This window comes from Eumetopias jubatus, unplaced genomic scaffold, assembly GCF_037043125.1.
Source record: "Eumetopias jubatus isolate StellerSeaLion01/CBP00866 unplaced genomic scaffold, mEumJub1_p1.0 scaffold_5, whole genome shotgun sequence".
Lineage (NCBI taxonomy): Eukaryota > Metazoa > Chordata > Mammalia > Carnivora > Otariidae > Eumetopias > Eumetopias jubatus.
In genome coordinates this window covers 87,743,197-87,760,802 of record NW_028274811.1, presented here as the reverse complement: position 1 = coordinate 87,760,802, position 17,606 = coordinate 87,743,197, and the positions used below count along the sequence as shown (strand labels likewise).

The 17,606-nt window shown below is 40.9% G+C and overlaps 1 protein-coding gene across 1 annotated transcript in view; it reads left to right on the top strand.

The window, feature by feature from the left end:
- The window catches only part of EPB41L4A (erythrocyte membrane protein band 4.1 like 4A), a 242,192-nt gene that overhangs the window by 164,953 nt on the left and 59,633 nt on the right, over nt 1–17,606 (top strand). Inside the window, exons 12-13 of the mRNA XM_028102759.2 lie at nt 1,138–1,215; nt 5,578–5,699. Coding sequence (XP_027958560.1) covers nt 1,138–1,215; nt 5,578–5,699 — 200 coding nt within the window. The remainder of the gene's footprint in view (nt 1–1,137; nt 1,216–5,577; nt 5,700–17,606) is intronic.

Sequence of the window (17,606 nt, the reverse complement as noted above, 5' to 3'; positions counted from 1 at the left end):
TCTTTCCTACTACAAGAAAGGGTCAAGGACTTTTGTATATATAAAGAGTGAAGCTTTGGTATTGGTGGAAATTAAATGTTCTGAGGACATACTAAATTTGAAATGCCTGTTAGCCATCTAAGTAGAGATGTGGAGTAGGCGGTCGGGTGTACAAGGCCTCTTGGAAAGACCAAGGCTGGCCATGTAAACTTACTGGGTAATTAAGGCACAGAGGACTGGATGAAGTCATCTGTGGCAAAAGTGAGGAAAGAGAAGCAGATAGCCAAGGACTGAGCTGTGGGATCTTCCCAGCATTTAGAGGGTGGTAAGAACCAATGAAGGAGTATAAGAAGGAGTAGCCAGTAGCCAGTAAAGTGTATGGAAAAAATGGGAACTAGGGAGGAAAATGTCCTGGTGAATAAGAAGCTGGCAGCTGCGTTGCATGCTCCTCGGAGGTCAAGTGAAATGAGGATAAAGAATAGACCCTTGGATTGTGGCAACACTTCTTGTTTCACATCCTTATGGTGTAAAGATAAAACCACATCCTCTCAGGTAACATATTAAGCTTTATTTTTTGCTTTTAAATTTAAAGCTAGATTAATTCTTCCCCTAATTCCTATTTGATGTGCATGGAGCACTTCCCCCAAATAACATGATGTTCGAGAAGTATTCTTATACAGTGACCAGTGTCCTTCATAGAGTTTATACTAGGTGAGGGATGTGGCCCAGTGGGTCTGAGACATCGCCACTAGGCCAGTGGGGCCTGAGCCAAGGAGCTCCACATGGAAGGTGTCTCTTGAAGGTACCCTGGAATGGGAAGTCCCGAAATAGAAAGAACAGTGAAACACCACATCAGATCTGCCATGAAAACCATGGCATGGGTAAATCAACATAGTGACGAAATCCTTTTTTTTTTCTTTTGTGACAAAATTCTTAAGTAGAGAAAGTATTTGATGTACGTAAAATCCTAGAGAGTGGTTGTATTTCAAATTTTAGCTTAAAATAACTGATAATTATCTCCTGCCAACATGTAGAATAAATAAAATATTTCGACTAGCTGTGAAACAGTGTTGCACTGTATTTTCTTCGTAGCTTTTGCTCAAGTGTTGTGTGAGTATTTATGAATCCTTATCTAATTTTCTTTTAAAAATTTATTAGAATGCCAGAAAATGAATCAAATTCATTGTCAAGAAAACTCAGCAAGTTTGGATCCATGAGTTATAAGCACCGGTATAGGTAAATGGCATTTTTTCCTTGGGGAAGGGTGTGTGTATGTATGAATAAATACATATAGAGGTCAGTTGTCCACATATATGCACATTAAAGTTTATGACTTAAATCTTTTTTTAATTTTTCTACAGTGCCCATGAATTTCAAAAGTGTAACAGTTTATTAAAACTTTCTTGACGGGGGTGCCTGGGTGGTGCAGTCGCTTAAGTGTCCTAACTCTTGATTTCAGCTCAGGTCATGATCTCAGGGCCTTGAGATCGAGCCCCTCTTTGGGCTCCACACTGGGTGTGGAGCCTGCTTGGGATTCTTTTTCTCCCTCTCTCTCTGCCCCTTCCCCACTCTCCTCTCTCTTTCTCTGTCTCCCCTATTTCTAGAAAACAAAAAACAAAAAAAACAGCCTTTCAGGTTTAAGCTTAGGGCTTTTAGAATGTAGTAAAGCTTATTATCTTCAGACATTCGTTTCAATACAATTATCACTTTATTTTTAATTATGTTGTGATTATGAAACAAAGTAGATATCCTGAATTGTAGTTGAATGGTGTTCTTAGGACATTCAGTTGATCCCCTGTTGTAACACAATGTGTACTTTATACTGTGGATCAAATCATGTTCCCTACTGCATAAAACCTACATGTAGCAATGCTGTAATTATATCTAAACTTTACTGAGCAGTAACTAAGTGCCATGTATTGTGCTAAATGTTTTCCAATCACTGCTTCTTTGAATCATTGCAGTCTTCTTAACATTATCCTCCTTAATATGTGAGGAAACTAAGGTTCAGAGAGGCCAAGTCACTCTTCAAGGTAACCCAGCTAGGAAGCTGGAAATTTTTATATTGAGAAGAACTGAGAGTCAATATTTGGGCTGTTTTTCCAATTGGGGCATAAAACATTTTTAGGGTTATCAAGAGAATGTGTAAATCTATCTCCTTGTCACTAAAATGAAGCTAGTGAAAAGGCATCTGTCAGTGTTCATGCTATTAAAGTTGTAATTATGCTGCTTAACATATGCTGTAGTCGGTTTCCACAAATTTACCCATACCTGATTTCTCAAATTTATTGAAATGCAAATGTTGTGGCTACTGGGAATGATTATTAGAAACTTATTGGATTTTGCATATTAAATATCATTTCTTCCGAGAATGTAATTAAAGGTAACCTTTGCAGAATTGGAAGCTCTGCTAAATCTGTTCTAATTTTGTGGATGGTATTAACTCCCTAGTAAGTCTTAATGAAACCCAAATCTCCATGTCTGTATGTAGGAAGTATTAACATTACACCGTCCCTGGAAGAAAGATGTTTCAGCCCACTGCCCAGAGCTAGGCTCACGCAGAGGTGGGTCTCTGACTGCTGGGTGGTTGCCAGCCCATGGACTGTTAATTGTCAAAAGAGGAAAAGCAACCAGCCTTTAACAAACATCATATGCTTACTCCTTTCTTGAAACATTCTGGAGAAGCTGTAGAATAAAAGCAGAGCGCTGGAAACACGGGCAACCCCCTCCTCTACCCAGCAGGCCTTCAGAGCATCAGGGATAAAGAACAGCGTGACAAGTGGCTGTGGTGTGTGAATGTGGGTGTCTGCGTGTTCTGTGTGTATAATTGTGGATGTATTTTTAGTGGTGTGTGTGTAATGGAGGAAGACAGAGTTCTAGCCTTTACACTCTTTCCTACATCTTGGGGCTTGCAGAATACCAAGAAGATTCCAACACCTTTTAGAAAAATGAATTCTTATGAAGGAAAAAATTTGATATTTCTAGTGATCTGTGACTGCCAGTCCTTTCAAAAATTCAAAATTTGTGGGTAAACTGAGTTGAAATCCAAAATCTAATTCTTTTGTTGTTGTTTTATTATCAGATAGCAATAATTTGAAATAGGTACTGATGAAATATTTTGTTATACACTGAGCGCTCCTTTGAGCTCCTCAAAAACTAACTTTGCCTTTACCTGTTAAGTATGTAGGTGACTCCTGGTTAGAATGAATGAGTTGTATAGACTTTATCGTCCAGAAGTGTGAATTAGGCCTGAGAAATCCCCCTGGGGACCCAGGTGACCTTCTTAGAAGACTGAAATCACATGGGCTTCCCACATTTCTTGAAGTGTGGGAGAGACCACGCTCTCACGAGGAACTCTTTTGTGTCAGGTGCTTTAAATGTGTTACTTTATTTAATCTGTGTAATGACCTGCCAAGGGAGGTGTCGTATCCTCATTTATACAGATGAGAAATTTGAGCACCCCCCTGCACCCGCCCCAAATAAAGTAACTGAACTAAAGACCTTGAACCAATAAGTGGCAAGGCTGGGATTTGAACCCAGGTGTCTTTACACTTGTTACACTTGTTCCCTCCCCCTTACCCCGCTGATTGCCAGTTGTGCTCTCCCTAGCAGAGTGCATGCGCCAGAGTGTGAGGTGGCAGGGAAGTGGGTGATTATGGGGGGACAAAAGCTCTTTCCTGTCACTACGGAGAGCCACCAGACATGTATAGGAACTCTCACACTTTACACTGTAAATCTCTATTTTCATCACATACTTTCTGCTACAAGGAAATAGTAAGAATACTGTACAAGAATATTTCTGCTTGGAAAGAGACTGCATAAGTAGAAATATATTTTCAATGAAGAAAATGAGGCTCCGGGAGATTTTAAAAATAATCTGCTGAAGACCACACAATGGTAGCGGAGCTTTGTTTTAAGCGGGGCTTGTCACTTCAAACCCGACGGCTCCGTGTTCTGCCCTCTCTCCTGTGCCACCAGGCTGGGCCACAACCATCTGGAGGTCAGAAGGCTTGCTCTGGTCAGGAGCCCTGTACATGCTGGTACAGATCAGTTTATGTTTCTGGACCATAGTTTTATTAATCTTGTAATATGATTTTCGTATTTCTTCACTATTCCTGAGAGAGAAACCATGAGGAAAAATCGAATGATAAAGTAAAATCTCATTATAAAATGCCACTGTGGCCCACATATTGGGTTATATTTTTAGGGCAAATATTTCTTCCTCTCTGCAATGAGATACACAGTACCCAAATCTTTCTGATAACAGAGAAAGTCTGTTGTAAGTAGCTCTTATCTTTATACCTCAAACCATTTATAATAATGGAATTTTGCTCTTAATATGGGATTTTTTTTTTTTTAGCTTTTCAGGAGAGAGATGTTGCTACTTGTGTTACCTTATATGCTACCTTAAAAAAAAAAAGTTAGATTTCAAGTGAAAGAAAATCTGTCACAGGTTTTCTCCCCTCCCTTCTGCCTGGTTCCCGTGAACTATTGAACACGAAGCATGCTCACGGATAGAACCTGCCATCTAAATTCCCATGGTAGCTCATACCAACTGGTATCCCCAGTTAGCCTGATGAGGAGTCACTTTTATGAGTATTTCAAGCATCTTTTTATTTCTAATAAAGGTAATTGGGGTAATCACTATGGGAAACTTTCCCAGCAGCACGTAGGAGGTGAATTTTGCTTTATGAGTCTCATCTCTTTTGGGGAGAGATTTACTAATATTTATCCTGTAAATGTAGGAGGAATAAGATTTGAGCCATTAAAAGTCCTTTTTCCTCCCATACATGGCTCTTTTTGTGATGAATCAAACCAAACATACAGAAATGCATTTTTCCTGTACCTGAATGATATTTTCCTGTGGAAGTCAGGGTCATTCATTCGCTGAAATTCAGCAGCTGTGGAATAATTTTTCAGTAAGATGAATGTTCACTGAAATCCAGCAAACAGAATTGCACAATTGCTCAGGAAGATTACTTGAAAGTTAGTCCATTCCCAAGGAGAGCACACCTTCTTGCATTCTCAGACTCTTTAAGAAGCAGCACTTTGCGTGGGCTTTTAGGCTGGCTCTAAATCTTCCTGGGCACTTGATCTGGTACAGGTGAGGTGAGCATAATAAATGGTGGATTGTGCCACAGCAGGGTTCAGGGTAAAATCATACCAAGTGGTCCTGTGGGGGAGGTATGCTTTACAACTTGCTGTGTAAGTACAACCCAGAGACATGTTGATTCATGTAGATTCATTGCTATTGTTTACTTTAGCCTAATGTAATTTATTATTTAGTTGTAGAGCTGGAAGACCATCAGCATCCTCTATTTCTAGCTCATCATTCTACTTAAATCTAAACCTAACTCCTTTAATACATTTCTCCCTGTTTTTCTGATAGATCATCCTTCTATCTAACCTAAGACTCTCCTATTAGCCCTTGGTTAATATTGCAATGAGAACCCATTGAAAACCCTTATATACCCATGGCCTGCGTGAGTCTGTGCTTTTTTTCCCTCTCCATACATTGTAGATATTCTGAGTGAGCCGTGGTTTAATTTTGCGACTATGTGGTTTTATCTGTGCTAACCAAAATGTTGCACTTCCAAGTGGCAGGACAGCATTGCAAATGAGTCGAGATCTTTCTATTCAACTTCCTCGGCCAGATCAGAATGTGGCAAGAAGTCGAAGCAAGACTTACCCAAAGAGGATAGCACAAACACAGCCAGCTGGTAAGTCACTGATGTAACTTTGCATTTCCTTTTAGGGTGGTGGTGTGAGATATCCCCAGGTGATGATAGCCATGTAGTTTTCTTTTATTGGTAACAGTAGAATGTTTAATTTGGCCCTGAAAATGTCCAAGCAATTAGAAATTACTAGTAAGACCAGTAGTCAGCTTGAATCACCATAACCTGCTTAATGATTATATTTTCTTTTTGAATAAAATCCCAACTGAGTAATCTCTTAGTTTGATGTATCTGAGATTAGAACTGAAACTCTTAGCAAAAGTTCTTAAAACAAAAAAAAGGAACACTATTGACATAACTTAATCTGTACAGAATTTAGTTGAATTTTTGTTATTGTTGGTCTTTTATTGTGAAATATATGTGTAGAAAAGTGACTACAGTGTACATATATACATGAATATATATATATATACACTCGCACGTACACACAGAAAATTTAACATAGCCAACAGCGCCAAAGTCCTTCCTATTGGCCTGATGATATCTTCACTATCTCCTCCCTCCCCAACCAGAGAAAATCCCCATCTGACTTTGTGGTAATTATTTCCTTAATTTTTGTTATAATTTTAATAGTGTGCAGCCTTCCCTGAACAAACAAGTTTATTTTGCCTATTTGCAACATTATATGAATGAATCATGATGTGTATTGTTTGTGTTTTGCTTCTCTCTATCAATGCTATATGTAGTGTATACTAAAGTGTATTCATTTTTCTTACTGTGAGTATTCCATGTTATGGTCATTTCTTTATCCATTCTACTATTGATGGACATCTGGGTTGCTCAGATTTTTTGTTTTAAATGAATACTACTTCTGTAATAAAACCAGCTAATCAGTTTTAATCCATGTTTCATGTTCAGAACTCACAGAATTGTACTATAAAGTGACATTATACATTACTGAGTTTGATTTATGGCTTACTTATAGATCACCCTTATCTAACACGTTCCGTGGACTTTTTTAAAGATTTTATTTATGAGAGAGAGCAAGAGAGCAGGAAGGGGTGTGGAGTAGAGGAAGAGGGACAAGCAGACTCCATGCTGAGCATGGAGCCTGATGTGGGGCTCGATCTCTCTACTCTGAGATCATGATCTGAGCTGAAACCAAGAGACATCTAACTGACTGTGTCACCCAGGTGCCCCTGGACTTTTCTCATATGCTGTCTCACTTGAGCCCACAATAACCTGTGAGATAGGGCAAAGCAAAGAGTATATTCCCATTTTACAGATGAGGAGGACATGATTCCAGCAGCTAGACAGAGGGGGGACTGGGATAAGAACCTAGGTCTCCTGGTTTTTGTTTTTATTGTATTGTGGGAAATGAGTGGAATTTTTAATAACAATTTCTATCTGAACATTGCATGACAATTGACATAGCATTATGACGTCCATTGTTTCACTGAATCCTTATGCCAAGCCTAGGAGGAAAGTATTTTGTTCTACTGCTCCCGGCTGTGAGAATGTCACCCGCCTTACTGTTTTGAAGTCAAATTAGATCTGACTGTAACTCCCTCCCTCTCACTGAGCTGGGAGGAAATTAAATTCTTTCTGTTGGTTCTGCAGCGGCAAAAATAAGACATGATTTGCAATGGGTTACTTTGTTACATAAGTATTATCATTATCCCTGTTCAGCTGATGAGGAAACTAAGATTTTAAAAGGTAATTTGTCCGAGATTATATAATAGGTGGCTTATGATAAAAATTCTAGCCTTAATATTTAATATCTTTATCTTAATTTTTTTTATTTATCTTTGTATATGAGCAGTCTTAAACCCCATTTGGATCAAATACAGTGTGGTGTAATTAATAATTGAACTTTCAAATCCTATGCTGTTTCTGAATTGCCATGCCTCATGAAATTATCGAGACCAACTGAATATATCAAAAGCATTCCTTCCTTCAAATCAACATTTCATCCTATTCGAGATGCGGGATTCACACATGCTTTTTATACAAACCTACTCAGCTCCTTTTCTTCAAATGTGCTCTTATAAAGATACCTGCCTCTGTAATACTTTCTATGTGTGTGGGTGTGTGGCTCTTCTTGAACACCCAATTCTAGAAGCTGTCTAATTTATGGACAGGAGTTTTTGGTTTTCTCTCTCTCTCTCTTTTAAGATAGATTTATTCATTTATTTATTTGAGAGAGGGAGAGAGAGCACAAGCAGGAGGGAGAGAGGGAGAGGGAGAGAGAATCCCAAGCAGATTCCATGCTGAGTGCAGAGCCTGACCCATGGCTCCATCTCATGACCCTGAGATCACGACCTGAGCTGAAATCAAGAAGTTGGCATTTAACCCACTGTGCCACCTAGGTGCCCCATGTTTTTGTTTTTCTCTTACCTTATGCAGAGAACACCCCAGGGGATGGTATTGAACCTCATATCCCCCCCTGCCCCCACTCTCCACTCATCTTGTATTGTAGTAAAACATACTCTCTCTTTGGTAGGGGATGAGGGTGTGGCTAATGTACCACCCAGGTTTTTCCAAGACAGCCTCTCAGCGTCTGGGAGATCTTTTTAAAATGCAGCACATTATGGGGCACCTGGGTGGCTCAGTCTGTTGAGCCTCTGACTCTTGATTTCGGCTGGGGTCTTGATCTCAGGGTAGTGAGTTCAGGCCCCAAATTGGGCTCCACACTGGACATGGAGCTTACTTTAAAAAAAAAAAAAGTGCAGCACATTATGCATTTATTATCATAAAAGCCTGGCTGGCTCAGTTGGTAGAGTGTGCAACTCTTGATCTCAGGGTCCAACCTATGTTGGGTGTAGAGTTTACATAAAAATACATATATACATACATACACGCTTGTTTTAAGAAAAGTTAGGAAACTTAGAACCGTTCCTCCCAAAACAAAAGAATCTTTCATCTTCAATTCCATTCTCCTAGTACTTAACACTATTATATAGCCTTCTGGTTGTTTGTATATCTTTTCTGCAAAAGCAATATAGTATTCTTTTACAATCCACTTTTCTTATTTAATAATATATCCTAGATATGTTCTAATAAGTTTTGAAATGTTCTTAGCACTATTTTTTAAAACATTTTATTTATTTATTTGACAGAGAGAGAGCACAAGCGGGGGGAGCGGCAGGCAGAGGGAGAGGGAGAAGCAGACTCCCTCCTGAGCAGGGAGCCTGATGTGGGGCTCCATGCCAGGACCCTGGGATCACGACCTGAGCCGAAGGCAGACGCTTAACCGACTGAGCCACCTAGGAGCCCCAGTTCTTAGCACTATTTTAAGATCTGTGTAATTTTCTGCCACACAGATGTATAGACATGACATAACTTATTCAACCAGTCTTTAGTTCTTGGATGTTTAAGCTGCTTGAAATTTTGAAGACTATAAATATAACTAAAGTGAATCTCCTTGTAGTGATAGCTTTAAGCATTCATGCTAATTTATTATATATATTTTCAACAGCAGTGTATTTTCATCGTTTTTAATCTAAAAAGGATTAAACAATGCTGTGTTTAGAAACTAAGACTTTGCTCTGTACACATTTCTCTTTGATTTGGAATTACGTTTAGCGTGACTTGTCAAGCCTGGCTTCCACAAAACCCTGATATGTTCTGGGATCCAGAGGTGACCCTCTCTTGGACAGTGTGACTGTCCTGGGTCGGGAAGGACCACTTAGCAAATGCCAATGATGAGGTGTTACAGTTGCTGTCACACACACAGGGAGGATGTGGTTGAGGCTGGGATTAATGTTGTTCTGCTTTTTCAAATCTGGTATTTTCTTTTTCCTCTAATTCAAATGTACTCAGCTTTGAGCCTCAGTTGAACCCAGCTGGTGGTGACCCAGTCTCACCCATGCCCTACTCCTAAGGTCATGGTGGGGTTCAGATTCAGAGCAGAGTATTTGAAGAGGGTCCTCTTGTCTTCACCTACATTAGTCACTGCTGCACTCCTTGTCCCAGCCCTCCAGGCCCCAAGAGGGTGGGCAGTTTTGTGTGAAGCTGGGCTGGGATGTGTGTGAGAGGGAGGGGTCTCTGGTGAGCCTGAGAGCCCGCTGTGCTTAGCGTCAAGCCTGCCTACGACCAACGGCACTGCTAGTCCCCCTTGAAGGTTCCGCTGCCTGGGGGAAGGGAGGGATGCTTGAGGGAGTGGCCTGTGGGTCACTAGGTCACTGTAGCCCTCTGGCCTCTGTTTCCTTCTCTGCCCCTATAGGCAGTTCTTTCAGCCCTGTCCCTTCTTCCTCCCACGCTCCCAGCTCCGACAGCCCCCTTCCTTAGACGCTCCCTATTCCTGAGACTCATTCATGGGTGGCTGGGCAGGAAAGGAACAGTAGCTCCTGTTTTTTAAAAAATTACTTTTTACTGACCAGAGGGAACAAAAATACTACTTTACTAAATGATGCTGCCACAGTTACTTAAATTTTCATTTAAAAATTTTGACAAAGTGGTGGAATGCTGATATTGAGACATAGAAAAAGTTAATTCGATTGTATTGTATTTGGCAAAAATGGAGTTACGGTTTAGATAGAAGATAGATTTTTTTTTTTTTTAGCTCTAAACAGGCCAGCTATTAATTTTCATAGATTTAGTTCTGCTGATATTTTCCCTAAAACAACATTTTAGAATTACAGTTTCAGGAGTTATAGGCATAAATTCTCACCTCATTTAACATTTATATATAATAAAAACCAAGTTGTGGTAGGAGGCCTTTGTTTTTTGTTAGTTTATAACATTGATCTGTACATGATTTGTTACTGTAGGAGACATTCTTTTATTTCTTAAGTTAAAGTAATTCAGTCTAACTTAGCGACTACTCCCCTTGCATCTCAGTTGTCTACAAATTTAAAACACCTTTTTTTACCTCTCAATCATGAATAATAAATTCCCTGGTAGCAAAAAAGCCATTGTGTTTAGAATCCACAAAGATTAGGCCTTGGCACCTCTAGGAGGAAGCGCATTTCAGAGTCAGAGCCCTGCAGCCAGCCTGCCTGGGCCCCACCCAGAGGGGTGCAGCTCCAGGGCAGACGGCCAGAGCATTCCTGCAAATCTACCTGGTTTGGGGCTAAAGCAGGAGGCGAGAGGGCAGGAAGGCAAAGTGCGTATTTGTACAGCCCTTTCTCTGACAAGGCCTTGGCAACTCACATAGGTGGCTTCCTGTCAGAAGAGAATCTGCTCTAAGTAGGCAGTGTAGACAGCATGTTTGGCTATCATCCATAATTAGCTGTAAGAAAAGTATGGGGTGGAGCCATTTGCAACGGATAAACAATGCTATGATTGAGGCAGCATTTTAGGTTCTTAACCATACCCCAGTGATGAACAGAGAAATAAATAGTTGCAGTATAGTCTTCGAACAACTGAAAAGCAGGATCCACTGACATGCTGGCATTCCCACTCAGCATCTATGGAAAACACTGCAAACACAGTTCCCCCAGAGCTGACAAAAATGACTTCTGAGTGAGGTTGGTTTGTGCTGGTCCGCAAGCAGACAGCTGCTGCTCAAGCCAAGCCCCTTGTTTCTCTGCAGGAGAGTGGACTCAGTGTTGCCAAAACTTCCAGTGTTTTAAGGGAAGAATACAATTTGAATATTTATGCAAAGTGTCCAGAATTTTGAATAGTGACAATTTCATTTTAAAGCAAGTCTCTTGTGTGCTAAGGTGGAACCTCCTCTGAGGTCCAGATGTGGTGGGAGGGCTGCCTCTTTGGAACCCAGATTAACAGCTGGTGTGAATGGCTGATTCCGCCTGCTCCTGGGGTTCACTGTGGGCTTCTCCAGCATCCCCTGTGAACATCACTAGATCAGATTCAACACTGCATGACTCCCAGCACAAGCACTTTTCTGTTAGTAGGTCAGTTGGCCACAGCAGGGGACGATGGTGCCATACAGCTCTAGACCCTGTAGCAAATGATTCACACGTGGGGAGCTAACCAGCATCCATTGGTGACCTGAAGTGGGTGCAGCCCAAAGCAGGAGAGACAGGAAAATGCTTTGATATAGTCAAGTACAGCTTCAGATGATGCCATATATAGCTCTGGGCTGTTGAGAAATAGTAATGTCAAGAAAATAATAATCGTTCATGAGTACTTCCTGTGATTGGCACATTGTATGAGATGTGACGTCAGCAGAAGCCCAACTTGGCTTGTGGCAGTCAGAAATATATTTTGAAAGGTTTTGTAAAGCTGATGAAAGGCAAGCTATGTGAGTAGAAACCGATGTCAGACTGGGGCAGGGTGATCCAGTGAGCTACCTCCCATAAATCCAGGTGCAACCCATGTCCGTGCTGGCAGGCAGTATTAGTAGCCCGGAGTTGGGGGTTGTCTTGCTAATGGTGGTCCTTCTTCTCAGAGTAGCCAATTTTCTTCTCTGATTTTTATCCTCTACCCCATGCTGGGCACTCTCTAGCCCCATTGGGTGATTCCATGGCCATGAATTGGGAACAAATTCCTTACAGTGAATTCATAATAATGATAAGATTGTATGATAGTTTTAGAATTCAGATAATCATTTCATCTTCTGTGTAAAGGTGGTTTCTCCTATTTGAAGTAATTAGTAGTTGCTAGGCCTACCCACGTGCATTTTTCATGTCAAGCAGACAATGGAAACTGATGACAAAGGGCAAAGAGGAAAGTGCTCAGAGAGGAAAGCAGAGTTGTTGAATGAGGAATAAAGAGAAGCTGGGACTCTGGATCCGGGATCTTGCAAGTTAAGTCCCAACCTCAGTGTGTTATTAGATCAGCTACTTTACTTATACAATATGAGTGGGCCTATTGTTGTGTTTGTCATTACAGAGATTGGAAACTACCTAAATATCCATTAGTAGAGAACTGGCCTAATAAAAGAATACATGTCTCTCTCAGAAATGCCATGACCCTTTTACAAGAAATTTGAGGGCAGGGTTTGAATTTGTGTTGGTCTGATTCTGCAGTCTCACATCATCTTCCATGAAAGGCCACGTTCCCTGAGGAGCTCCGCAGGGAGAGGAATGTTCATGAGCAGCAATCATTCAGCATCACTGCATGCCTGGTACTCTACTAGGCACCCTACAGATAGTATTGCACTCATTTCTTTTAGAAGATGCTGTAACTCAAAATGTGCAGGTGACAAGACAGAGACTGGGACTTGGGCCCCAGACCTGGAATTTGAACCCAGGTCATTTTAGAGAGGAAGAGCAAAAAGATGATACATTTTTGCTAATATGGAGTGATCTCCAGGACATTGTATAAGCAAGGAAAAAAAGTGGGGGAGGGGAGCAGCAGCATATAATACGCTCCCATTATATAAAATTACAAACAAAAATCAGGGATGGGGGCTGTGCATCCGTATATACTTGCACACAGGATACATGAGAAACTAGTAACAGTAGTGGCTCTGGAAAGGGTTTCTGAAAGCCTGGGGATCAGGAGTGGGAGACAGGTTTTTTACTATATATTCTTTAATAGCATTTGCCTTTTTTACCATGTTGTACTTTTAAAAAAGTTCTATAGATAATTGTCACGAATGCACTGAGTTCACAAAATGATTCCAGATGCGCATTCAAGTACTCTAATATTTATGTTTTTAAAAAGCTTAGATGAGGACACTGATATTGTGCTAGGAAATATGCCTCATAATTTATGGGAAAAGTAACAGAACAGTACAAGATTGATCATACAAAATTCAAATGTCAGGATTTCTACTGTGTCGTAACAGAGATAACCCAAATCTTCAAGGCAAGGGGCATAAGTCATTCATATCTGTACATTTTTTAACAGATTTTATTTATTTGAGAGCAAGAGCAAGAGTAAGAGTGGGGGAGAGAGGGGCAGAGACAGAGAATCTCAAGCCGACTCTGTGTCAAGCATGGACCCCAATCTGGAGCTCGATCTCATGACGCTGAGATCATGACATGAGATGAAATCACGAGTCTGATGCTTAACTGACTCAGCCACCCAGGCGCCCTCATATCTGTACATTTTAATCCAGAAGATTGTATTAGAGGTCATTAAGTCACAGCATGCCTTGTTTTGAAGGAGGAAAACTCAAGACAGGACCCAGAGTCCTTGGATCAGATGAAGTATAGGACAGTCACTTGTGCCAGGGGTAAGGAAACTTAGGCCGAAAGAGGGGAAGGGATTCGTAAGCGTAGCATGTTCTGTACCTGGAGGGGATCTGCACGAGAGTCACTGGGCACTCTGACAAGTGTCTGGAAGAGGACTGTGTCCTGACAGCCCTTGCATTCACTGGGCACCTGATGGGCATTGTGGAGTGTTTGCTTATCCTCTCCGGGTCAGCAGAAGACTGAAAGGGAAGAAATTAGTATACATTCTCATGTAAGGGAATTCAAGGCATTCTGATCAAGAATGTTATGTGGCTAGTTTTGGAGAGGATCTCTAGAAAATTTAACAGTGTTAACTTTGTTTTAGAGAGCTGTAACTGTGACACTCCTCCTTCAAGGTAACCAATCAGAATTAGATCATCTACTGAGATAATGATCCAAATCTGTGATTCCTGCTTCCTTTTCATCTGGACTAGAAGAATTCCAGCTCAGAGAGTCTTAGATTATCTCTTGACTGATTATTTAAGTAGCTGCATGGAGAAATTACGCGGTAAAGTGGGAGGAAAGAAAAAGATATACCTGATTTGAATAAATTTGAATTCCTAGTCTAGTTTGGCTATGACCTGGGACACGTCATTCAGCATTCTGATCTTTCATCTCATTATCCATAAAATAAATGAACTGGGTACATAAACACTAGAGATCCCTCTTATTCCCCCCACTTTTTTTTTTTTAAGATTTATTTATTTATTTTGGAGAGAGAGAGCAAGCATGGGGGTAGGGGCAGAAGGAGAGAAAAGCAGACTCCCCGCTGAGCATGGAGACTTAGGCGGGGCTCCTTCTCACAACCCTGAGGTCATGACCTGAGCTGAAATCAAGAGTCGGACACTTAACGGACTGAGCCACCCAGGGGCCCTGTGGTCCCTCTTCTTGCTAAAAGTCTCTCTTCTTTTCTTTGGCTTATCTGTCATAGAGTTAAAAGGACCAAACATGAAAAAAGATTTTGGAAAGCCTTCTTTAAGTATTTTTTAATTTAACCATCATTTCAGAAGACTCACAGACTTGTGAAAATACCTTCCCAGACCACGAAATACATTTTTCTCTTTGGAAATATGTAATGTTTTTGCATGTTTTTATATACAAAGTATAGCTAGTTCTTCAAAACTTAAGTTCAAATGAAATTCTTGTTGACAAGCTGAATGAAGTTGCTTGCAACAAGCTTTGCATTAATATACTTTTTCAAACTATTCTTTTAGTCAAAATTGACCGGATGAATCTGGATTTTACCTCTTTGGTTAACTCGTGGTTGGAAATTAGTACTGTCTTGCTAGCTACACATAGAAAGAGGCCTTTCTGGACAGGTTTTTGCATGACGTTGTCTCTGCCTTTGACTTGTGTGTGAATATAACCAAAGAGTAGTCCTTTTGTGAACCTACTCATTCTTTTAGAAGTCAGCAGTGTGAATTGTTTTCACCTTGCCACTTGTTTGTGGTCACAGCTCCTGAGGCCCTGCCTTGATTTTACAAACCATTTAGGTAAATTTTTCTGTTTTTTTCACCCTTCTTTCTTTACAGATGGAGGTCCAAGGGTGTCTGTCAACTGCTTGAGATTGTTTTTGAGATAGATCTCCTAAGCAGATGGCATCTGAAGATGTCACACCTTTGTTGTACTATCAGATTCAGGATTCACAGTGATTTCTCTGTTAGCATCTTCTTCAGACTTAGAGAATATCTGGGATTGATTTCTGTAATCTGCTTTCCTTACTCATTGGTCTCATTGTGAAAAATGGTTGGAGTTCCTAGAGTTTAGGGTGATTTTTGGTTGGTGTAGGGAGAGGAGGTGAAGTAAGGTGAAAAGGAACTACCTTTACCGTGGAGCAGGTGCCCTGGTTGGCATTTTGGACAATGTACCATGTGGATCTGGGACCAAAAATCCTGAGGGGTGACAGGAAAGTCTCATGTAGAAATGGCCTTGCCTCTCTCCTCTCTCCTCTCTCCTGGGGTGAGAATGGGGCATCTAAGGAAACCGCCCAGTTTCCTTCTCCAGAGAAACTAGAGTTGGAGCCCAGAGAATGAGTCACTCATTGGGGAGAACCACCCCTTTTGGGGCTACTGTTACAGCCCAGGTGCCAGGCACACCCATGAACAGAGAAGGGGGTTTGCAGAGAAAGAATAGACTCACTGTGAGAAACACCAGAGGACCACACAGCTCTGAGAGGAGAATGGGGGTAGGAGATAGGAGCCATGATTTCCAGTCTGTGAGGTCCTTCTGTGCCTTGAAGATGAATCCCTGTTTTGAGCTGGTTTTCTTGCACCTGAACAGTGGATAACATTACTTCTTTTGGTAACCCCATGAGGAAAGTGGGTGGTATTCTCTTTTTACTCATGAGGAAACTGAAGCTCAGAAACATTAAGTACATATTCAAGGTTACACAGATCCTAAGAGCAGTGTCAGGATTTGAACCCAGATGTTTGGTATATTAGGGCCTCTATTTGGAAAGTAAATGGAAAATAAAAAAGGTGAAAGGCCTCAAATTACTTGAAAATAAGCACCTCCAGTTTTTCCCACTACTGCATGATACCCTTACTGATTAGATCGACTTGTTTCCGCAGATATTCTTGAGAAGACAGTACATTCTGCTAATTTATAGAGGAGCAGCAAGTCAGTCTCCTTCTACATCAAGACTTTTTTTTTTTTTTATAGAAAGTGTTTAAGTTCTTTGGGACATCTTACCTAGCGAAGAGGGGGAAAGGCAGTAGCAGTGTTAACTGTGAGGAGCATCAGGTAGATCATATAGGCAGGTGTCTGTTTGTTCAAGGCTGTTTTCCTTAGTTGGCCCTCTTTTCTATTCTGCCTTGAAGCTGATGTTTATTTTCATTCTGTAAGATTTCTTAATATATGGTGAGTCTGGTTAGATGTTCTCTAAAAAGTTAATATTTTCACTCTTCCCATGAGTGTTTAGCATTCCACGCATAGCTACCAAAATTAGAAAAGCAAGCAAAACTAAAGGCCTATGGTATATTAAATATCATAGCTTTAGTGAGTTACCATAATGATACTTTTTTTTCCCCCTTTCCCTTTTCCTTCATTAAGAATTTATTGAGCACCTCTTTGGCATAAGACCTGTGATATTATGATTTCTAGTAAGAAATACATATCTGGTCTTTATTCCCTTTTCTGGCTTCTGGCACGGAGCTCCTAAAAACCATTAGAATTTCCTAAGTGATAAGAGCAATAAAGGCAAAGGAGCGTCTTTTGTTATTCACAGCAAGCCCCTTTTAACCTTACCTGAGTTTGTGTGTGGGGGGTGACTTTTGGGAAGCCCCTAAGGAGGAGGGCTGGTTGCCAGGGGAACCAACCATCATAAAGGAGTTGGAATTTTCAGCCCCACCCCCTGACCTCTAGGGAGGAAAGAGGTGTTTGAGTTTGGGTTCAATCAGTGATAGCCAATGATTTCATCAATCATTCCTGTGTACTGAAGCTTCCCTAAAAACCCAGAGGATGGGGTTCGGAGGGGTTGGTGAATTCATGGAGATGCAGTGAATAGTGCTCAGGGCCCTTTCTCATACCTTGCCCTGTGCATCTCTTCCATTTGGCCATTTTTGAGTTATATCCTTTTTTAATGAACTGGTGATCTAATGAGTAAGCTGTTTCTCTGAGTTCTGTGAGGCCCTCTAGCAAATTAATCAGAAGAGGGGGCAGTCTTGAGGGACTGAGCCATTAACCTGTGGGATCTGACATTATCTTCAGGTAGATAGTATCAGAATTGAGTTAAATTGCAGTCCACCCAGTCTGTGTCCTCTGAGAATTGGATTGCTTGTAGGTGTTGGATAAAACACACAGTGGAGACCCTTTTCTATGGAGCACAGAAAAATGAATACAACTTGGCCCCTGGTCTAGGGGAACT